A 24,817-nucleotide genomic window follows, 5' to 3' on the forward strand; every position below is an offset into this window, starting at 1 on the left:
TTTCCGATTCTGAAATTAGAATATTTTACTACAAAAGATAAATATACGTAACTCTCTTAAAATATTCTTTGATCATATCCTCAATTATCAAGTCAGCTTTTTCCAAATTATTTACGACATATTCAGAAGATATAAATCGAAAGACTTTATAATGCACATAAAAATTACGTTAATTCAATACTCCGCTTTCAATGACCGGGCAATGTCGTGATAAACATGCACTGAAAAAAAAAAATTAACGACCACCGACTTCGCTGTTTGCGTTATATTCAGATACGAATCGACCGCCGGGTACAAAAGAAACTACATCGCGTATCACGGGCGTGTATTTTGTACTATCAAAGGTCCAGCACGCACGCGGATATAACCGCAGTTCTTAGCCATCGTATGAGTATCGACGCAGGGTGCATTTCAATTTACGCCGGGCGTGTAATTTTCCTTTATCGCGCCGCGAATCGATTATACTGAATGGCCGACGCCGCCTCTTATCCATCGCGAGAACCGCAGTAAAACGGCTTTATCTTGGATCGATTCTCTGATGCATCGATCCCCCGATCGATCGATTAGAATTTCGCGAGCAATCGCGAAACAATGCGACGCAATGCAACGGAAGAATTCGCGAGTTGCATCACGTTGCACTCGATCGTAATCCAGCCGCGAGAGATGAGAGTGATAAAAGAAGTGGGCTGCTGGATGTAACTCTGCTTTTTTTACGAGTCTCCACCAAGTTGGCTGTCCGATTATTTCTGGCACGAAACGCGAGCGGTTTAATTTACTGTCGACGCGAAGTCTTACGAAAACATCCTGCGTTCGCGGAAAATCAACGTAAGAACGTATCCAACCTTATATGATTTTACTAATAGTGATCAGCAGAAGAGGAAGAAAGAGTTCACACAAAGATTTAATAATAATTTATATGGCACCGAGCAAGGCATTCAATTTTCCTGAAGAAGAACAGCACTCTAAAGCTTTAAATCAAAGTCTAGAATTATCTAAATTACATAACAATCTATAAGCTTAATAAAATTAATGATACAGATGATAGATGAAAGAATTAGTCCACATATACAAACATATTTGAAATTGAAAATGCATCGGAGATTCATCGTAATTTTCCAAAGAACATGAGTCGGTTCAGAGAAATCAAAATCAAACTTATCTTACGGTTGAGATGCGGTAAAGGGATAACGAAGCTTAAGTCATTTCGTATCGAGACGCTGATCATCCGAGCCGTCGAACAAGTAATGCACCGCAATCATTATTCCTTGACAGGTAAAATACGCGCGAGGTCGCGACGTAGCATGGCGCATCGATTTGTTGAGACTCTCTTCACTCACCCGAAGGCCTTTAGTTAAAACCTGATTTACGACACGAATTCCACGATATGCGGCTCGTATTGATAGGTTGAATAGAGTATCCATGGCAAACTGAGAGTGCACTTTCGGGATTAAAAGCCGTAATTTCCGATGCTCGATTTTTCGAAGAACAACGCATATACAAATGTTCACTATAGAACCGAAAATGATAGTGAAACGAAGAAAAATTAAACAAAAACTACAAAAATTCTAAAAATCTCTAATTTAACTTGAAATAATAAAAATGTTGGCATAATATAATAATATATAAAATATATTTTACATTGTGATTCTTTTCGTGTGAAAGGAATTCTTCTTGACGAAATTAAAAGCGACCCTTTCTTAGCAAAAATTTAAATATCATATTTTTTTATAAAATGCCTGAGCATTGTTCTCATAAATATTTTCTTGCAATGAAATGTTTAAATTACAGAACGATCTAAAGTAGAAATTTCATTTAACTTTTAATATTTTCGTCCCTTTGGACGAATTTGAAGACAATGCGACGTTGCATCTATAAAAAAGCACGCGATCGATTCTCTTTGGTGTACCTCGGAACTTTGCAGGGAAAAAAAGCTTTCCGCGGACCTGGCTAATCCCACGGGATAAAGCTCTCCCCATTGCATTAACATAGTCCCGGGGATGATCCTGCCTCGTTTGCGCGATGCTCTGAGAAACGATCTGATAAGAACCGACCGATCTCCGCGCCGAGGGCGCTGGGTGAGCTTGACGGCAAAGAGAGAAGGGTAATTGTATTTGCATAGATTCGAGATCGGCCTTGCTCCGCGGATTAACGCGTCGTTTGACTGCAGTTAGTGATTAGGCATAGTTACAGTGCGGCTGATTTAGTAGACACGGGAGATTCCGGAGGAAGCATTACGGCGGCGTATACAAAGGAAAAATTACACTGCGGTCGATTACATTCAACGTCGAACGACATAATTTATATTGGTTGATTTATTTTAATTTCTTCTCGAGTTGCAGCCACTATTTTTTAAAATGAGCATTTATATATTATAGTATATTATAGTATCATTTAAATTATAGTATCTTTATTAATTTAAAAAATTATATTATATGCACCTACATTTAAATTAGGAATTTAATTCTCTACTTCGATTTTATATAGCGATTAAAAGTTTAAGGATTATATTCTAATTATTACAAATTGATGTTGCAATTGACGTCATCTTCATAAATGTAATAAACATTCTTTCAAGTACAATCGAGAAAGATATACCTTGTTCGTGGTGTTCCCGCAATTTTTATCTTACCACTTTACGCGTCGCGTTACACGCAAAATGCTCGCGGACGCAAACGCCGCCACTCAGGGATAATCTTTCAAGGTGGGGAAAACCATCGTGGTCAGACGGGAGACGAGCTCGCCATTACCGTGTAAGTTTTCTCAAGAGCGCACCTCTGTATCTTTACTTCCGAATAGAAGGTGTCGTGCCTGCGTACGTTCGCGGAGGATTTGGATACATTCGGTTATAATTCGGCGTGAGGAGATCTCTGCCTCCCTCTTCTCTCTCTTTCTCCATTCTTTTCCCTTCCCGATTTTTATTCCCTCCTCAAACGTGTAGCTCGGCAAGTGTTTCGGCAGGAAACTCGAGTGGGTACTCTCTCGCGAGTGGGGGATTCGAAGTTTCTAAAATGATGCGGGGAAAAGCGGTCTGTGGGCGAGAGAGGCTGAAAAGGAAGGTACGCAGGAAAGATTTCACGACCCTTAATCTGGGTTAGATCTTCGAGCCCCGTGGGCTGTCATTTCCTACTAGCACACCCTATTGTCTTTAGGCTTATCTCCAGAATCGTCGAGAAACGTCGTGCAGCTGGAAGGAAGGAAGTATCGAAGTTTTACGACCCTATTTCCGCGGATCGTCGCGACTCGCTGAAAGTCGATAAAACGTCGGATGCGAAGAGTCGTATTCAAGGATACAGTTTGCAAAAAAAAAAAAAAAAAGAAATAGTAACACGAAACGGGACAGCGTAAATATGTAGCTAAACCGACGTGTTTCCAGAAGCTGTCGGTAAAATAAGTTTATATAGGAAAAAAAATTGAGAAAGTGCATAAAAAAAGAAATACATTTGAAAAATATCTTTGCAATTATTTTTGTCATTTTTTTCTATACATAATTTTAACAATAAAAATGTTATAATAATAAGAATAAATCGTGATAAATATATCTCTTTCGTATCATTAATTTGCGAAATCAAAGATTTTCGTGATGAAGAGCTTTCAAGTACAGAGAAGTCGGACCAAGATCATCTTCGTTAACAGGGACTCGTCTCTCTCTTAGACAAGGAGTCTTTGAGAAAAGGGTTTTTTATAACGATCGAATCTTTCTGGAAGGTAACGCTAAATGTAAAAAAATCGATTTCATCGAGCTTTCCTCTCTCTTCATCAAAATTTCGAAGGAAGGAACCTTATTCGGTGCTTTGCCCTTCGTTACGCTCGTGAACGTGTTTCAAGGGTCCGGTTGTCCCCTGTCTTCGACAAGGTCAGGTCGAGGAAACGGTCTCTTGTCGGAACGCTTGAAAGACCGTCGTTTGATAGGCTATCTTAATGAAGTGCCCTCAGGAGGCCAACGTGAGAAATGACCTTTTTCAATGAGGATAGTTTCCTCACGATGCCGGACAAAGTAAGGAGTCGCTGTTACTTATTGCGAGATAAACTGGAAGGATCGAGGGAAAGAAGGAGAATAATTATATCCTCTTGTGATGCAAAAATAAGTTATCTGTATATTATGCTCTAACATCTATCTCGTTATTCATTATAATTTAATTTATAACTTCATTCATTATAATTTAATTTATAACTTTTACGTATATAATGTAACGTCTTTTTCTTTAATACACTATAATTATATATTTCCGCGAGACGAAGATATCTGCAAATAAAACTCCAACTTCCCGCGGCATCTATCTGCTAAAAGTCATCGAACTTGCGACGATTATGGAACTTTCCTCCTTATTCGCAGGACTTATTTAAAGCCGTTCGTTGAACTGTTTAATTCGTTAATTCCGATTTAACTTTTATCGCGAACTTTGGCGAAAGAGCCGCGCGCGCGCGCCGGAAGAGAAATTAGATTTCCCTATGGAGAGAAATCCTATTTTTAAGATCGCACAGCTTACCCTCATCTCTCCCTCTCTCTCTCTCTCCACGTTGCCGCACCGTTTATCATCGAATGTTCAAACGTCGAAATTAGCGCGAGTATAATTTATCCGGCGACTGTGCGCGAGTGAAATGCGACACGATGAATTTATTATCAAGAGAAAAGCCAAGAAATTTTCCCGAGGAGACGTCAATTTCGTCGAACTGTTGCGCCGCTCTTTCGCAACTGCACTCCGCCGCTTCTCGGCGTTAAGCAGCTGCCGAGATTTATCGTCCTGCCGGTTCAGTCGATAATTAAACCACCGTAAACCGGAATAGGGGAACGACGGCGTAAACGGTCCCTTACGGAATCACCCTTGCGATAAGTCGCTTTCGCGAATTTACGCCACGTAGGTCATTATTATAGTAACTGCGGGCCTAACTGTCGGAATTATCCGAAAAATTGCCACGCATTGTTCGCAGATGCATTTTTTTTTCGCCGTAGTTGTAGAAAAGTCGTAGCGGCGAAACGTTCAACGACCGGTGCATAAAACGAGAAATTTATAGTTCCTGTTTAGAGGTACTCGTAAAAGTGTTTCGTACGTATAAAGGAAAAAAACAAGAAGAAAACGTAAAAGTATCGCGAGAAACACGGGAATATAAAGTACGGAAAACGACGGATCGGTCTCTCGTCGCGAGAGACCTTCCTCTTCTCCTCGCGGAGATATATTGCAAATAAGATTACGCGGAGATCGCGAAACGCGGACGACACCCTCGATAGTCGGTCCCTTTCGAAATATACGCGTGCGAGACGAATCCGGAAGAAAATGGCTGAAATTCCGGCGCCTTTACCCTACCATCGCATCTCCGGATGCTCTTACGTTAACCCGGCAACCATTATGTTATCCATTTAACTTTTCGCGGTATCGATCCTTCATTGTGTTTTATTCTATTCCTCTTTACCGGGGGATGCATGCACAGCGTGTGGACATGTTTACGTAAATGGCGATCTGTTCGTCTCGAACAATTTATCGTGCAACGTCGTAAAAAGATAAACAGAGTGCGCCATTTCTTAGATACGCGTCTGCCAAGACGAGGCGAAATTACGAGTCGCCCGCGAAAATATTTTTACAAAAGGACTCACTGGATATATTTTATTTCACGCCACTGTGAGATCCGACCGAAACACGAGCGTAATTCCTTTCCAACAAAGTAGGCCATCGCGTTCATCGCTTACCTGCAATCAAACGAGAAAAATAATTATTAAATTATGCGCACGAAATACAAGCTTGAAAATATTCAACGACCGAGATTTTTGTTCGTATAGGATCACGCAACAATGCATATCATAATGCATAGTGTTTCGCGAGAGGCTCTCTCGAATTCGGTCCCTTAATCGGGACCCTTAATTACGTAGACCGAGCATTAATTACGAGGCAAATGATAAAACCTGTATTTCGCTCGTCCTGATGCACACGCACGCGATAATCAAAGAAATATGGCCTTACCAGTAATGGAGAATTCGCGCGTATATATACACGAAGACTCGGGAAGAGATAAGAAAGAGAGAGTGAGAGAGATTCCACGATTTCCGTTTGGTGGAAATTATCGCGATGATTCTTGGCTCTTAAATCGTACGCTAGTTCCGCCTAAAGATCAACTGAACCGTTTAATACTCGGCTAATGGAGAAGGAGATAACTGTTTTCGAAATTTACAGATTTATAAATACAGTATCATTTGCGAATATAGATACAAAAATATTCTATACTCTTCAAAATATTTTTTCACAAAAACAATATCAAAAAAATGTTTAAGAAGCAAAAAAACTGCATGATTTTTAATTCGATCAACAGCTGTAAAAAAAAAACGTATCCTAAGACATAAATAAAGTCGATTACCAAGAAGAACTCAAACTTGACTTATCCGTTGACGCGATAATTACTTAATGGAAGTATCCCTCGGGAAAGAGGGAGACGAAGATAAACGGCAGGGCTATCGGCGGGGTAAATGCTGGCAAATTCAAATGTATCGCCTGAATTATCCGACTCCTAAACGTAGGTACGGAAAGAAGAGGACACGACGAGAGACGACGCGGACGATTTCACCCTTCGCTCGTAACTCACCCTTGTTTTTGCGCGATGCAACGGGACTTTCACTGCAAAGCACGGCGCCTGAAAACGTTTTAGCTCTCGGCTAACTCCGACTCTCGGGCCACTCCCGAAGAAAGAGAGGGTAAGATAAAAAAGCTACCACGATCGAAGGTCGTCGGGAACTCGCGTTTCTAATCGGCGATAAGCAACGGATAAGCGAAAGGGAAAAGCGAAAGCCCTCCTTCTCCCTCCCAATGTAAATCTCACGCAACGTCCTATCGCATATCTATGAGTTTGTTTATTAATTATCGCGCTCCCGACTTGCGGCACCCCCTTCTCGTTTTCGTCTCGTGAAACGCACCCTAAAATTCCATTCTAATCGCGAATGCCCGGTTAGAGATCGCGATGCACGCACCTTTGTAGATGGCACAGATATGTGAATCCAGTGGTCATTAATCGCGAATTCGTGGGTAATAAACGGAAGTTGATAAGCTCCCTGCGATATCTTCTATCCGAGTAAGCACGAATTAGTTAATCAACAGATCGTCCAAAGTATAATATGAATCTATGAATATATTACACAATAGTAGTGAATTAATATAATAATATACATTAATAATGCACATATACGATAATAGAGTGAATTAATACTCAATAATATTTATGATATTTTATAACATACATACACATGATACTTTTATAATATATTATTATTTAATATTATTATATATTATTATTATATTTAATATAATAATTATAATCAATTATAATATATTATAATCAATTAATATATTATAATTAATAATAATAATACTATATTATAATAGATATTATTATTATAATAGAATATACATTATATTTTTATGCTATCTATCAATCATTGAATTGACAGGATAACAACAGCGTTAACGATTTTCGAAAGGACTCGATGACGCGATTGTTAGCGAAATCGTTTCATTAATCTTCTCGGGAGACGCCCTCGCATCCACCACCTTAATTCCACGTGATTCAATTAGTCACGTTTCATTTTCTCCATCGGGACTACACTTGGAGGACTGCTTTGCGAGAGCCGTGTTCTAAAATTAAGATGAATTTCGCGGCTGTTTATCTCTTATCCGGTGTCTGTGTGGATGCTCGCGATATATTTACTCACAAAGAGACCTCGTGGGAGCAACCGTACGTCAAAGCGTAGCTCCCAAATCGTTAGGCAGCCTCTCTTCTAGTCTCACCCCTATTCAACTTCCCAGAGTCAACAAGAAACGCGCAGAACCATTCGAAAATCTTTGGGATAAAATGTCGTGTCATTGGCAACGATATAATACCGTTTATCTGATATTCAACGCAAATCAGTATTCTATATATCCTATATACCAGAAATATCAGAGAAATATAAAGTCAAAAATGTGGAAACAGTTAATTAATCGATGCACCCTTGTAAACTATTTTAATTTATATAGAACATTAGAATTTTAATTTAACAAATTATAAATGATTTAAATATGATGCAAAACATAAATTACGATGTACAAAATATTCAGAAAAGTTTATATGAAACATAGTTTGTAAAGATTCAAAATTTTCAAAAAAAAAGAGCAACAAATTTATCTAATTGTTTAAGTATTTTTGTTGTTGTTGTTGGAAACTGGCAGATAAATGTGTGCACGTGTCTTTGATAAATATTAGCTCACGAATAATTGCGTTTGCAGTAACATGTTGCAATTGTTACACGGCTGCGTGGTGGCGTATATCCGGTTATACAAATGCACGCGCGGAATGCGAAGCTGCATGAAATACGCTTTCGAATAGGCTTTTCTCGTGGGCGACATTCGTCCGTATCTGCCGGTGCAATCAACAAAAGCGCGCATCCATTCGCATAATTAAGCGCTTATTATTAATTAGCCGCTTCCAGCAAGCTGACGCGACAACCGGAAACACCGGAATAGGAGTCGAGGTGTCGCAGCCGTTGATCAAATTTGTCTACTTTCTCCCGTCTGTGTATTTCGCTCGCTCGTCATTATATAATACAAATGGCACGCCGAAAAATTACGGCGCGCGATTAACGTCTATTTTAACATACGTAATGTTTCGATGTAACGTTCCGATGCAGCACACTGTCTATCAGCGAAATCGGATGAATGTATGATTTCATCAATATCACGACGCGTCATTAATTTCCGTAAATACGAATCAAATTAGGAAATATCGAATCGCGAATAATAAACAAATATCAACATTTACACGATATAAAATAAATAATAAAAGTTAAATATAATTTATGTTATTTATATAAACTCTGTTAAAAAGATTAATAAAATTTTCAGCTTTGCAATCTCCTTTCATTCAATTTCACATATCATACTAATTGCCAAAAGAAATTTTTAAAATAAAAAATAATTTCTATATAGATCGCTTATAATAATTCCAGATATTTATTATTTTTATTGAAGAAAAAGAATTCAAACTTTTTATTCGCGCAGAGATTTCTCATTAAATAACAAAGTCATGGGAAATCTGCTCGCATAGATTTTTTGGACCGTTGTATATTTCGGATATCTCCACGCTCTAGAACGTCAAGGCCGGCGATCCTTGTCCATTTTGGCACGCACAGTTAAGACCTCGTAATCTCACGTGTCCTTCCACGTTTCCAACCAGTTTCTGAGTCTCTCTTATCACCGCCGTTCTTTCCCCTTCGCATCACGCCGCAAATAAATCCTTGCGGTCGCATCCTGGAGGGGGATTAATACGCGGCCCAATTAAGAAGAGAGGCCCGAAAGAGCCGTTAATTTATAGATCAGGATCGCAAGGGTCGAACGAAACAATTATTGTCCTTTGTCCTCCCGTCCTCGCGCGCCTTGTTTTCTGCAAATTAAAATAAATGCGGCACGGATCTCCAATCGCATCCCCCGCAGTAGATGTCCGTCGTTTTTATTTTTAGCGTCGACGATTGCGCTAAATGGGCCGATCTCCACTGTCGGGAGGACATCCCCGCAGGAACAAGACTCGCGTACGTGCCGATGGAAGGAACGTGGCGCGTCTCTCTGACCGAATAAGTTTCGGATCGACAAAAAAAAAGAACTAATTCGATCGCTGTCGCACGTTCGAGATCGTTTCCGGACGTGGAGGTGGTTATAAAGAAAGGAAAGAGAGAACAACGGCTTCTAAGCCACTATCGAGAGAAAGGGAGAAGGGAGGACCCTGCCTGTAGAAGATAGTTGTCGCGGAGGGTCTCGACAAACTGCCCTACTATGTGGAGGACCCTCGTCTCCCCGGGACCGTTCTACGATACGCGATAAGTCTTACTAGCAAGTTATCCGACAGGTTTGGCCGAATCGATGGCCTTTAAGACATCTCTCGGAGCGTCTGTCGACCGCCCTTCCATTAGACGCGTTTCCTATATCGACTAAGAAAAAGCGTCGTCGTCGCGCTGAAATTTCTTCTCCGTTGCAAAATTCCACTGTCGGATGCTGAGTAGCAAGATTTATTATTCCACTGTCTCCCGCGACTCTCTTCTATCCGCGAAAATTCGTCGGTGGTTTCTTCCTAACTGTTTTATCTCTCGTTTTCTAGCGTACATGGATTAACTTCTCAGGCAAAACTGATTGTATTAGCAATCAAAATAATTAATATGCAATATATTGATGTAATTCAAATTATTTTTATAAAATAATTCTTTGAATTCTTCTAACTCGATCAAATTAATTTTGTGATAATTATATATTATATGTCATATTATGTTAATTGTTTACTACAGCCTGCGATTGAACCAGCTGATTATTTTATAGAAAATTGTCGAAGCTTTATTTGTTAAAGAAGAAGCGCGCATAAAATCTGGAATTAAATAAGAAATAGTTATTTTGTTTAGCGCAGTCTTCAGTTCCGCAAGTCTAAGTTCTAATCCGAAATGCTCGACGATGACGAATAGAAATTCTCGCTCGCGGTGAAGTACGCGATTTCTCTCGTGCTTTCGCGCGACAAGACCGAACTCGACGCGAAAAACATGAAAGACACCCGAACACGATACTCCACTTCGGGAATCTCGACGACGGCGCGCTGCCCAGGATTTCCGCTTTAGACGGCGGGGAGAATAGTGTTCTTAAGCTCTCTCGCAAGCGAAATATATCCGCCGTCGTGCTGCTTTCAGGCCTTTTCCCTGCCAGCGGAGATTCGCGAAGATTCCCATAAGGTTTCCACGAGGAGGATTGCGCAGTCTTTCACCGGAGGAAGAAATTCTTATCGCGCGAATCTAATCATGAGTCTTTGATCCGAGAAACGACATCTGTTAAATAATTAAATCGAAGCACTAAGAATGTATTATATATTTTTAGTATAGGAAGCTAAATTAAAATTATGATAGTCAGATGCACACATTTTTTTTTTAATTTATATTAAATTTTTACGAACCAATTATCCAATATCATTATCACGTGTCTTAAAAATATTTGCACATTTCTAGCAAATCTTTCTGCTTTGTAAATAATATTTCTCCTTACAATATCTCTTCCCCTTCGATATTCGGTATAACTCTCGAAATAAGGAAGATCGCTTTCGGAGAAAAATTCGGCCTATTACGGAAATACACTATCGATACACAACGCGTTATTACGCAACGCATATCTACATGTATAGATAACGATACGGAAGATGGAAAGGCCTGAAAGCGCGAGGCATGAATAAGGTCATAAATCCACGAAAGACGACCGCGTATATATACAGTCGATATACTCTTACAGATTAAGTCACGAACTCTCGGCTAGGTATATTTATCGTGCCTTCGAGTGTTCCACGATACGAATAAGTATACTTGATAAATGGAAAATATTTCCGCGCGAACCAAATAGGCGTGTTTAATGAACAATATTTCTTCGCGAAAGCAGAGACGAGTTAATAAAGCAGAGCGAACGGACATTCGTCACATTTGCATGTTACAGGTAAAGAAGAAAAAAAAAAGAATAGCTTTCTGATTGGATACACTGAAAGTGAGAGAGGGTTAAACAGCCCCTACGTGTTTTCGCAGCGATTGCAGCAGGAAGGGGCCACGATTGGCCATGTCAGAGCGATGCCCACGTGTGACGTATGGGGAAATTAGAAGTTTCGCGGCTGTTCTCCGCGAACTAGTCCGGCCGGACAAATGGATAGAATTCAATGCCGACGAGCGTTTCCGTGACCCCCTTATTGCTCCCCCGGGATGCTTCCCGAGGGATGCCCGCCGAAATTAGTCTATATTATTTTGGTGAGCGAGACGCGCGAGGGCGGAAGCGGTTAGACGGCCGGTTTGTTACCCGAAAGATGACGGGGCGTCGATGGAGAAAAACCGAATAGGCAGACCTAGGGTGGCGTCGCACGATCTGATTTCACGCGACACAGTCTCGAATAAAGGAATCTTCGGGAAAGTGTTGCAGAAACTAATTTAGACTTCAATTATATATTTATATATATTTATATATATGAATTTATTCAATTTAAATACATATACATATAATTTAATTTATATTTATATTTTATTATGTTTTTATATATATTTAAAAATTGATGTATGTATATAATATAATAATTAACACAATTATAAAATATAATAATAAAATTACTTATTAGTCTACTTAATTACAATTCGACCTTAAATTTATATCGATACATCGAGTTTCGTATCATCGCGAATCATTCCGCATAATTTTATTCCGTTTCTAATCTGTTTTGGTCGCATATTACTTTAAACGCGCGTATCAATCCGGTCATAAGACAAAGCGCCACTCCGCTCGTTAGGAAGTCAAGACGCTGGAAGGTGGCAACCGCGTGTCGGAGGCCGCTTTAAACATGATGAGGGCACGTCGTATCGACCGCAGGACCCAATCTCTCTCCGTCCCGCATTAGTTTCATCTATATGTATATCTCGAGCGTGTATACAGTAGACACACGCTCATCGCGGACGCATGTGCAACGTCGATTTAATCGTTACGTAAATGCATCACGAAATGCTGGTCGCTATCTCCTTGTGAACGAGGGGATAATCGCTCCAATTAAGCCGCTTTCCCACGGATTCCGCGTGCATGCGTGCGTACGTCTACCCGTCCGGTAGACTTCATGCCCATATATACGATCGATATCAATAATATCCTACCGGTCGTTATCGTATATCGATATCGAATAATTCCGCGGGATCTTTCGTCGGGCCGGGCCGATTTAATAAGCCCCTGTCGAGTTTTACCATTAATCTTCATTTGCCGGATCTCGCGGCCAATGATCGAAGTTGAAGCGCGTTATTTTCGGGTTATTTCGGCTGATGAGCCCAGGACCAGGAATAAAGATTGCGTTCGACCGACGCGCGATAATGTTCGAAAAAAAAAGAAGGAAAAAAAATCCGTGAAAGCAAATCGACGCGTCCATCGAGGCCCGCGCGCTCGTATCTCGTGCCGATATATCGGATTCGCGTCGTGTTTTTTTTTTTCATCCTTCTTTTTTATATAACAGGTATAAAAAAAATATTACATTCCGCTCGCCGACAGTATTGGTTATTAAACGCTTTCGAATGAATACTGCATGAGCGTATACCGCGTGCTCGAAAATATATATACCGTCCGTATATTATATCTCCACTCGCTCTCGCACGCGTGGATATACATATATACGCGTGCACACACTCGAGCACGCATTCTGCGTTAAATAATTTTTTGCTTTTCACAAAGTGAAAAATGTGATATCCGCAAAAATTAATCCGCTTGTCCAAGCGCGGTAATCGGATGAACCGTTTAGACCGGATAGTATATCAATATATACACTCGATCGCAAAAGTCGGTGGAAAATCTAAGGAAAATGTGAAAAAGTACATCGGGGCAACTGACTACCGCTTTATCGATTTATTTGGATTCTCGCGAGAGAGATGCTGCGCTCGGCGAGATGTGAAAACTGTGGAGAATGAAAGGAAAAAGGAGAGAAGAGCGACGTGTTAAGAACGTCGTCTAAATATACGGAGCTGAGGAACGATCCCCGGGGGCGAATCTGCAATTCGTTTTTCTCGCGTTTATTCTCGCGTGCAACGTCGACCGTTTAGCGCGACAACGAACCGGATCGTTGCCTCACCTTTCTCTCGTCCATCCTTTCACGAAAGCGTTCTTTTCCCTGCGATTAACAAGATTAGCCAAGCGAGACTACGTGCTTCTGGAAAATGTAAATGAGGGACCGCAGAGCGAATGCAAAGTGACGTATTGAATTTCTTTAAATTTTCAAAAGGACGTAGAAATGTTGACTTTTTAGAAAAACTTCATAAGGTTCTTTTTTTCAACGATAATATGAATTATTAATAATTTTGAAATTATGATTGTCTGAAGAATCTTCGCGCATTAAACTTTCGGAATTTGTGTAGATGAGAAAATATTGTATTTATTTTGTTCGTCTAATTTCTCTTTAATTATGGCCCATTAAATGTTGCTAAATTTTGTTAAATTCTTTACCATTGTAACTGGATCTTGTATAAGATAAACGCGTAGATTCGTATGCGTATATGTAATACTGTTTATCTCTTCAAGAATATTAAATATCTCTCGTAGAATGTTACGTTCATTATTGTTGTAATTGCGAAAGTTAACATTATTAAACAGATTCGCGACAGAGCAACAAGAAACTTGTAATCTTTTCTTCTTCGAATACTTAGCTCCACGTCTAGTGTAGAAGTTTATAAGATTTGCGTTCGTATTCTATTCTTATACACACACATACATACATATATATAAACAGGTGTCTAGACTCTCCGTTTACCACGGAAAAGTTCAAAATTACCTTTCTCTGAGTATTACCTAGAGCGTTCATTCATCATTCACAACCTGTCGTCTAGACTGTGACTGTTCCAACTAATTTGGTCCGCGCATTTTTTCCGCGAAGTCAGCACCGAGAAAAGTCCGCAGCTCAGTTTGTTTCTGTTCTGAAATATTTCCAATTTGTTTTCCTCGAGCATCAACTTTTTTGTCGCGCATTTCTTCCCGTCGCTGCACAAATAAAATCGATCGGTAGATTTACAAGAATACATGAGAATACAATTTCCCATTTCCTGTTTAACATTGAACACTATGGTGGGCCGGAAGTCGATAATAATAGAAAATGATAAAATTTTATCCTTAGAATCCTAATAATAAAATAGAGCGACGAAAATTCAAAAGTTCAACAAACTGAGTATCGAGTTTAATTTTTGCTATATTTAATTTTTATATTTTTACGTTCCTAACGAGATAATAATATTTCAATTTATTAATAATTTATATAATCGTCAAGGGAAGTGGGATTACTGCCTAGACCAGAGTTACAGTGACATAATAAAGGTATGAAATAAACGGTGACGAGCGAATGTTTAACTAGAGGTTAAACTATACTCGGGAGAGCATTATTTGCTAAGCTAATGAGCAGTTTCCACGTTGTTCGACAATCAAGCGGACAAAGGACTTCCGGTCACGTCGACGGATCGTCGAGGACTCCAACATCGTATCCAGTTTGGACTCCTTCACGCCACAACTTTGCTAACAGTAGTAGCAACGCTATGCAAACAACTGTACTTCTCTCGCTTTTAAGTATGTGGCGTTAGAAATTGACAGAGCGATAATGGATGCACTTGGTGCAATTTAAAATATTTCTTTAAAAAGGGGCTTAAAATTTTTACAATATAGTTTTCTGTCTTCTTCATTTTTCTAATTTCTATAATTCCTTCAATTTTTTCTATATGTCTTTTTATATATCTTTCTAATAAAAATGTGCTCGCAAATATTTTTAATATAATAAATATTTTAATTTAATTTAATAAATAATAATAATTTAATTTAATATAAATATTTGAATATCCTAGTTTGCAAATAATAATTCTTATGGCGAAAAGGTGTAATTTTGTCATGCAATCATGTATAATTTTAATATCATTCATATGTAATGATGATGTGCATCTAAAGGATCCTTCAAGATTATCAAAAAATGCAGTATAATAAATCTTCTTCTACGATATTCTGTTTCCCAACTAATGATGAAACAAGAGCAAGATATTAATGATCTCGCATTCGAGGCAAACATATGGCGGATTTCTCCAACGAGCACGAATATACGCGCGTATATCGACGCGAATGAAAGAGCTCTTTCAAAGACAGATAACGAGGCAGCGAAAATAACGATATGCGCGGTGGTACGGAGCGTGCAATTTCCTAATGTGGCCATTTCGTCGACGGCTGAAAACATCTTTGATTATTCGCGTAATAAGCGAACGCGCGAGCTCAAGAGTGCTAATGGGCGCGCGATAATTATCCGACTAAAAACAATAAGAAGGGCCCCGGTCACTTTGCCATACGATGCAAGTTTTATTCTTTCGCGGGATTTTCCGCGCTCTCTTCGTTCTGCAACCAAACATCGCGTATCTCGTTAAAGTGTGTTAATGGCGCGCGGCTGATTAAAGGTTTTAACCCTGAGATCCGTAGCCGCGATCGTTTTTCTGCGAGTTTTCATAGAGGAGAAAATGAAAGGCGATTATATCGAGCTCGTTGGTCATTAAAATCGATCTCGACGAAAAGTCACCACCGTTTTTGCTATATTCAACCACGCGAAAGAACACGAAAATGCATACTGCGTTCGGGAGGATCGAATCTCTTCGAGTACTGGAAAACTGGTGACTTGTATTTCTTATTTTATTAAGGTAGCGCGGTATTCCGCGGAAAATGTATGCAGTAAGTATCCTCTCTCTGTCTCCGAGGAGAAGCTGAAAATATATATCGCTTAAGAGGGAGAAGACGAGAGTAAGTATACACATACTCTCTCTCTCTCTCTCTCTCTCTCTCTCTCTCTCTCTCTCTCTCTCTCTCTCTCTCTCTTTCCCTATAAAATCGAATAAGGATACATTATCGGAGCAACGTGATCGTAACACTTCAAAATAATCGATGAAATATATTTTGAAGCGAGTAGCGAGAAAGCTTGTTCAATCTGCTTTTCTAAAATTTTTTCCATAGATATAATAATTATTAATATTATACTATTATAGCGACACTTCTCAATTTCATCCTAAAACCCCAAATTAATAATGTTTCTGTCGACTAATTTAATTATCTTGACACTAGAACTTTTTGTAAAGTTTATTTTCCATTGATAAAATGTGACTAGAACTTAAAGTTGCCATAAAATTAACACAACAAAGATTTACTTTTCCTCGCACGTGAAAATTGCGAAACGTCGCGTACTCTTTTTACGATGTACTTCTTTTTTCCAATTTAGATAAATAAGCACGAAACTAAACGAACAAGTCCTACACGGATATTTAATTACGGCGTCGGAAATCAGCTCGCGTTTACATAATTTCCGCTCGAGTTAAGAAAAGTTTCAACGATCCATTTTCCAAAGGCGCGTAGCACTTTAACGACGGCTTCGATAAGGACGGCACTGATAGAACAATTTCGCAACCGGCCCGCTTTAAGAGAGACCTAAGGTATAAAAGTGCGCGTCCACATCGTGTGGGAACTCTGCGATTCTCTTAAGCGCGTCACGATGAACCGACTTTTTCTCTTCATGTTGTTAATATGCACCGTTTATTCGACCGCGTATTATCGTCCATGTGTCACAAAGGATAAGGTACGGCGAATCATCCTGCCAAATAGACGGGTAGTGAAAACCATAGTATTACATCGTGATTATGTGCTAATCTTACTTGGTCGTTCCGTCGTAGGGAAAATCGGATATTCGGGTGATCGATTTAGACGATTCCAGCACAGACGATTCCAGCTCCGTGAGTAATTCATCAACGTCATTTAACATAATCTCGCGTATCTCATCATAACTCGATCTAAAATCTCTCTTTTATCTTTTGCGTCCAATGTTGCATTTCGAGCCTAATTATTTATTTCTGCGAATATGCGTTCTACGATAATATTAATAATAATTTATACGTGTTTTTACAAGGAGAGCGAATCGGATATTCTGACTTTACATCTCCCGGACAGAAGGAAAAAGGAAGCCGGTAATCAAAACGGAAAAGGTTTCTGCAAAAGAGACGAAGATTGCGACGCAAATTCAATCTGTTTAGCAAATATTATCTGCGGTATGTAATAGACAGACTTCCTTATGTCAAAAATCGCAGCCAAATACTCGAAGAAATGTCATAAACTAAAAACTTATATTTTCTTCCTTTTGGCCGCAGTAAAGGGAATACGGCGGAATTTAGATTCTCTGGAAGGGAGCATTATCAATTAAAATTTGGACGATGTAATAAGGGTCAACGATAACTTCGCGTCTCCGTATTTGACGACGACAGTAAGCCGATAAAATTTTTATAGAGTAACCTCGGGAACAATAAACGCGTTCGCATCAATCGTATGATTGATTTCCCATCATCGCCCATATCCAGCGGATATATCTGTTTGGTTATCTGTATTTCGTATGCCGATGAAATTTCCCACACTGCACCGTCCGTCCATTGTCGGCTCATGAATATAACATAAACCCGAAAATATCGAGCATTTAATGGCAGCCGGACCGCGCGCAGTAAAGCGGTTAAGTTACATTTTACACGCGCGGATTCGAAACGTCAACGCGCGAGGGATACGCGTATAAAAGCCCACGCTTTGCCCCCTCAACCCCTCTCGAAAAAAAACAAACAGCCTTGCCGGGGAAACATATGGCGCCGTACGATCGGGACTCATTAACGGCGGAGAGAAGCGAAGAGAATACGAGTGAGAAACCGTAAGAAAATAGGAAGGTTAGCCCTCTCGTCGTAAATTTAGCGGGAACAACCGCTTTCGCCTGCAAGCACCGCTTTTGTGCTACCCCGCCATAACCGCAACCTCGACGTTGCCGTTGAAAAACCTTACTGCACATTAGATTTACATTCGAAATCAATTAGCTCCTAATTGATGTGGATGAGTCGGCGCGAGTTGTATCGTTTTATTGGAAAACTTTCGGGATATCGGTGACGCTGACCGTAAAAGCTATATATATACGTCAATATAGCTCGGGAGATTCTTGTCAGAGGAAAAGATTTTCCATGTAGAAAGAGCTTCTGTAGTGGCGATATATATAATATAAATAGTAGGTGATGGTTATAATGAATTGTAAAATAAAATAATCTAAAATAACAATATATAAAATAAATATTGTATCTTAAAATTATGTAAAATATATGAATTATTTTTTGACACTTTCTACATCATATGGAAATAAAAATCATGTTCAATAATGTGCAAGAAATCAAGTGCTCATCGGCAAAGGAGGAATCATCCTCCCTTAAGCAAGCAGCAGGTTTGTGCCAAGTTGGTGTCTCGCAAAACTCGGCGTCGGCGCGGAAAGATTTACGATTCCAGCAAGAGGAGCGTAACATTCGTAATATCCTTTCTTCGCGAGGAGGCGAACGGTGATTTTTCATGCGGACCATTCTTCCCTCGTCACGGAGGTTTCGTTTAATTTTATTTTAATACGAAAAAAAAAATCGAAACACCGTGTAACGCGCGCAGCAGCATCCCGGCAAGATTTGCACGCTGAGAGAGAGTGAGAGAGAAAGAGACGATCGTAAATATTTACGCAACTCGTTGACGCTGCATCTGGCGGCACGCGTGGCCAAATTTCCGGCACGTCAAAATATTTAAAGTCGAGAGCGCAATTAACGACACTCGCCTTCTCCTCTAATCGGAGCCAGAAGCGCGATTCATTTTCGCTAGTCATTTTCTTCTCGCAAAAAGACTGGATAATTTCCTGCCGTTTCACAGAATACCATAAAATTCTTAATATTATTTCATGTAATTAGACTCACAACAAAAGAGACCTAAACTGATGCTAAATAGTTTTAACATTTTCTTATATACTTTATATTTCGTCCATGTATATATACATATATTAAAAAATTCGTAATTCCATCAAGATTCATTTAATTAATCTTGATTAATATATTAAGTTCTCCTTTTCTATTTATATCTTCTACAATTATGAAAAGAGAGAAAGAGATTTCTCATCTCGGCATTATTTAATGCCTATAATCATTTCGATCTACTTTTAGTATTATGTTGTAATCTACATTGTAAATAATCTATATGCATATTTTCTATATAATTATATTTTATAGATAGTAGACATAGTAGTCGAGAGAACAAGACCTAAAATACACGAAAGTTTATTTCGAGCGGCGACGATAATGAGTCATTTCGCAGAGAGAGTCGACGAAAAATAGGCGTCGCGAAAGAAAAATTCCGGCACTCGGGGACCGCGTTTTTCTGCGCTCAATTTAAACACCGTCTCTACGTGACAGGCGCGAAACCATCGTACGCATTTGCGCGTGTGCCACGCGTAGATCGCGACGAGCCGTGACGGACTCGTCGTTTTTTTTTCACGCCTTCTGTGCGCCCTTTTCCCTGCGTATTTTATTTATCGTATGACTGTGTGATTTCAACGCGCGATTCCAACGACGAAGAAATAAATCGGCCATGTCTCGCGTCGTAGAAAAGAGCGAAAATAAAATCTCGGTTGACGCGGAGAATTTGGAATGAAAATACTGTTAAAATATAAAGCTTGCCTTATATATTCGAGAGAGAATAAATTTCCCTATTTATTTTCGCGTCAATTCAAAAAATTGAAATTAAACTTTCATATTATATATATATATATATATATATATATATATATATAGTATAATATTTTATAGTTCATTTTATTTTATGAACTGAAACAAAGTTGATCAATTATTTTTTGAATGCAGCTATTATTACCAACACAAGGAATATGCGGATGTTTATATAAAATGTTTACATCACAAATTTTTAATCGACTTAATCGCACAAAATTGCACCGATGGTTAAGTGACGAGTGTCATCGATTAATTAAGAACAAACTCATAAATTCATTTAGCGCGTTTCTCATTGCACGAATACTCATGTAGGACATTATGCGATGGATACTCAAAGCGGTGCACATACAAGGGACATAACTATGTCTGATCAGAACCATAACTATCTTCATATATTGCAAAAATCAGCTGATTAAGAGACATTGAGAGAGAGAATGTCTCTTTCTCCGCAATAATATTTTCTCTCTCGTATTCATAGAAATGTTTCCGAGATGTCTTGTGTATCTGAAGCTTGATTATTGTAAAAAATAATTAATTTGTTATATAATTAATTTGTTGTATAATTAATTTGGATAATTTGTCAGTGTATCTACCGAGCAACCGCAACGTCTGATTAATGTCTTATATTACTACTTAAAAAAATTAATTGAAGCTCTACATGACATATATGATTCTTACTATTATTATTCAGAAATATATAATTCTTAATTAACAATTATTATTATCCGGTATTGTCTGATCTCTTTCATCTCTCTTTAAAATTTTCTAAAAAAAAATTTAATTCGATATTTTTAAAATATCATTATTATTTTCCACTTATGTCGCGATAAAGATGATCTAATGTCAAAAATCAGCTGATTTCTCGCAGAGTTTTCTCTTTTTCTCTCTCTTCTAAGATTTTCTAGAAAATATTTTATTGAATATTTTTCCAAATCTTATTATTTTTCATTTATGTCGCGATAAAGATGATCTAATGTCACATACAAAAATCAGCTGATTAAGAGGCATTGAGAGAGAGAATCCGCAATAATATTTTCTCTCTCGTATTTATAGAAATGTTTTCGAGATGTCTTGTGTATATTTGAAGCTTGATTATTGTAAAAAATTGATAATTTGTTAGTGTATTTACGGAGCAATCGCAACGTCTGATTAATGTCTTATATTACTACTGAAAAAAAATTAATTGAAGCTCTGCATGACATATATGATTCTTGCTATTATTATTCAGAAATATATCATTCTTAATTAACAATTATTATTATTCGGTATTGTCTGATCTCTTTCATCTCTCTGTAAAATTAAAAAAATTAAAATTTACTTCGATATTTTTAAAATATCATTATTATTTTCCACTTATGTCGCGATAAAGATGATCTAATGTCAAAAATCAGCTGATTTCTCGCAGAGTTTTCTCTTTTTCTCTCTCTTCTAAGATTTTCTAGAAAATATTTTATTGAATATTTTTCCAAATCTTATTATTTTTCATTTATGTCGCGATAAAGATGATCTAATGTCACATACAAAAATCAGCTGATTAAGAGGCATTGAGAGAGAGAATCCGCAATAATATTTTCTCTCTCGTATTTATAGAAATGTTTTCGAGATCTCTTGTGCATATTTGAAGCTTGATTATTGTAAAAAATGTATAATTTGTTAGTGTATTTACCGAGCAATCGCAACGTCTGATTAATGTCTTATATTACTACTGAAAAAAAATTAATTGAAGCTCTACATGACATATATGATTCTTGCTATTATTATTCAGAAATATATCATTCTTAATTAACAATTATTATTATTCGGTATTGTCTGATCTCTTTCATCTCTCTGTAAAATTAAAAAAATAAAAATTTATTTCGATATTTTTAAAATATCATTATTATTTTCCACTTATGTCGCGATAAAGATGATCTAATGTCAAAAATCAGCTGATTTCTCGCAGAGTTTTCTCTTTTTCTCTCTCTTCTAAGATTTTCTAGAAAATATTTTATTGAATATTTTTCCAAATCTTATTATTTTTCATTTATGTCGCGATAAAGATGATCTAATGTCACATACAAAAATCAGCTGATTAAGAGGCATTGAGAGAGAGAATCCGCAATAATATTTTCTCTCTCGTATTTATAGAAATGTTTTCGAGATCTCTTGTGCATATTTGAAGCTTGATTATTGTAAAAAATGTATAATTTGTTAGTGTATTTACCGAGCAATCGCAACGTCTGATTAATGTCTTATATTACTACTGAAAAAAAATTAATTGAAGCTCTACATGACATATATGGTTCTTGCTATTATTATTAGAAAATATATCATTCTTAAATAACAATTATTATTATCCAATATTGTCTGATCTGTCTCATCTCTCTTTAAAATTTTCTAAAAAAAAATTTAATTCGATATTTTTAAAATATCATTATTATTTTCCACTTATGTCGCGATAAAGATGATCTAATGTCAAAAATCAGCTGATTTCTCGGAGAGTTTTCTCTTTTTCTCTCTCTTCTAAGATTTTCTAGAAAATATTTTATTGAATATTTTTCCAAATCTTATTATATTTCATTTATGTCGCGATAAAGATGATCTAATGTCACATACAAAAATCAGCTGATTAAGAGACATTGAGAGAGAGAATCCGCAATAATATTTTCTCTCTCGTATTTATAGAAATGTTTTCGAGATGTCTTGTGTATATTTGAAGCTTGATTATTGTAAAAAATTGATAATTTGTTAGTGTATTTACCGAGCAATCGCAACGTCTGATTAATGTCTTATATTACTACTGAAAAAAAATTAATTGAAGCTCTACATGACATATATGATTCTTGCTATTATTATTCAGAAATATATCATTCTTAATTAACAATTATTATTATTCGGTATTGTCTGATCTCTTTCATCTCTCTGTAAAATTTAAAAAAAAAAATTTAATTCGATATTTTTAAAATATCATTATTTTCCACTTATGTCGCGATAAAGATGATCTAATGTCAAAAATCAGCTGATTTCTCGGAGAGTTTTCTCCTTTTCTCTCTCTTCTAAGATTTTCTAGAAAATATTTTATTGAATATTTTTCCAAATCTTATTATTTTTCATTTATGTCACGATAAAGATGATCTAATGTCACATACAAAAATCAGCTGATTAAGAGACATTGAGAGAGAGAATCCGCAATAATATTTTCTCTCTCGTATTTATAGAAATGTTTTCGAGATGTCTTGTGTATATTTGAAGCTTGATTATTGTAAAAAATGTATAATTTGTTAGTGTATTTACCGAGCAATCGCAACGTCTGATTAATGTCTTATATTACTACTGAAAAAAAATTAATTGAACCTCTACATGACATATATGATTCTTGCTATTATTATTAGAAAATATATCATTCTTAAATAACAATTATTATTATCCAATATTGTCTGATCTGTCTCAACTCTCTTTAAAATTTTCTAAAAAAAAAATTTAATTCGATATTTTTAAAATATCATTATTATTTTCACTTATGTCGCGATAAAGATGATCTAATGTCAAAAATCAGCTGATTTCTCGGAGAGTTTTCTCTTTTTCTTTCTCTTCTAAGATTTTCTAAGAAAATATTTTATTGAATATTTTTCCAAATCTTATTTAGTTTGTTCTTTTTAGCTGCACTGATGCACTAGTGCACACTGGTGCAATAAGTTAAAGTGAGACAAATATATTTTGTTTTACTCTAACTTATTGCACTAGTTCATCAGTGCAGCTAAAAAGAACAAATTTATTATTTTTCATTTATATCGCGATAAAGATGATCTAATGTCACATACAAAAATCAGCTGATTAAGAGGTATTGAGAGAGAGAATCCGCAATAATATTTTCTTTCTCGTATTCATAGAAATGTTTCCGAGATGTCTTGTGTATATTTAAAGCTTGATTATTGTAAAAAATTGATAATTTGTCAGTGTATCTACCGAGCAATCGCAACGTCTGATTAATGTCATATATTACTACTGAAAAAAAATTAATTGAAGCTCTACATATGACATATATGATTCTTGCTATTATTATTAGGAAATGTATCATTCTTAAATAACAATTATTATTATCCAATATTGTCTGATCTATCTCATCTCTCTTTAAAATTTTCAAAAAAAAAGTTTGTCGATATTTTTCCAAATATCATTATTATTTTCCACTTATGTCGCGATAAAGATGATCTAATGTCAAAAATCAGCTGATTTCTCGCAGAGTTTTCTCTTTTTCTCTCTCTTCTAAGATTTTCTAGAAAATATTTTATTGAATATTTTTCCAAATCTTATTATTTTTCATTTATGTCGCGATAAAGATGATCTAATGTCACATACAAAAATCAGCTGATTAAGAGGCATTGAGAGAGAGAATCCGCAATAATATTTTCTCTCTCGTATTTATAGAAATGTTTTCGAGATCTCTTGTGCATATTTGAAGCTTGATTATTGTAAAAAATGTATAATTTGTTAGTGTATTTACCGAGCAACGTCTTATTAATGTCTTATATTACTACTGAAAAAAAATTAATTGAAGCTCTACATGACATATATAGTTCTTGCTATTATTATTAGAAAATATATCATTCTTAAATAACAATTATTATTATCCAATATTGTCTGATCTGTCTCATCTCTCTTTAAAATTTTCTAAAAAAAAATTTAATTCGATATTTTTAAAATATCATTATTATTTTCCACTTATGTCGCGATAAAGATGAT

At 36.9% G+C, this 24,817-nt stretch overlaps 3 protein-coding genes across 6 annotated transcripts in view; 2 read left to right on the forward strand and 1 right to left on the reverse strand.

Annotated features, from left to right (window-relative positions):
• Positions 1 to 24,817, forward strand: part of LOC145944121 (uncharacterized) — a 399,257-nt gene that overhangs the window by 218,242 nt on the left and 156,198 nt on the right. The window lies entirely within an intron of this gene.
• LOC145944111 (uncharacterized) overlaps positions 1 to 24,817 on the reverse strand; it is a 332,431-nt gene that overhangs the window by 148,945 nt on the left and 158,669 nt on the right. The gene's annotated exons all lie outside the window — the stretch shown is intronic.
• Positions 16,806 to 18,621, forward strand: LOC145943630 (uncharacterized). The gene is given in 6 exon segments (XM_083051291.1): positions 16,806 to 17,118; positions 17,213 to 17,272; positions 17,446 to 17,584; positions 17,684 to 17,725; positions 17,728 to 17,798; positions 17,801 to 18,621. Coding segments are annotated over 6 exon segments (420 nt in total). The 5' UTR covers positions 16,806 to 17,034; the 3' UTR covers positions 17,825 to 18,621.

This window comes from Prenolepis imparis, unplaced genomic scaffold, assembly GCF_030444845.1.
Source record: "Prenolepis imparis isolate NDT839.2.m4 unplaced genomic scaffold, iyPreImpa1.0 SCAF_12, whole genome shotgun sequence".
Taxonomy (NCBI): domain Eukaryota; kingdom Metazoa; phylum Arthropoda; class Insecta; order Hymenoptera; family Formicidae; genus Prenolepis; species Prenolepis imparis.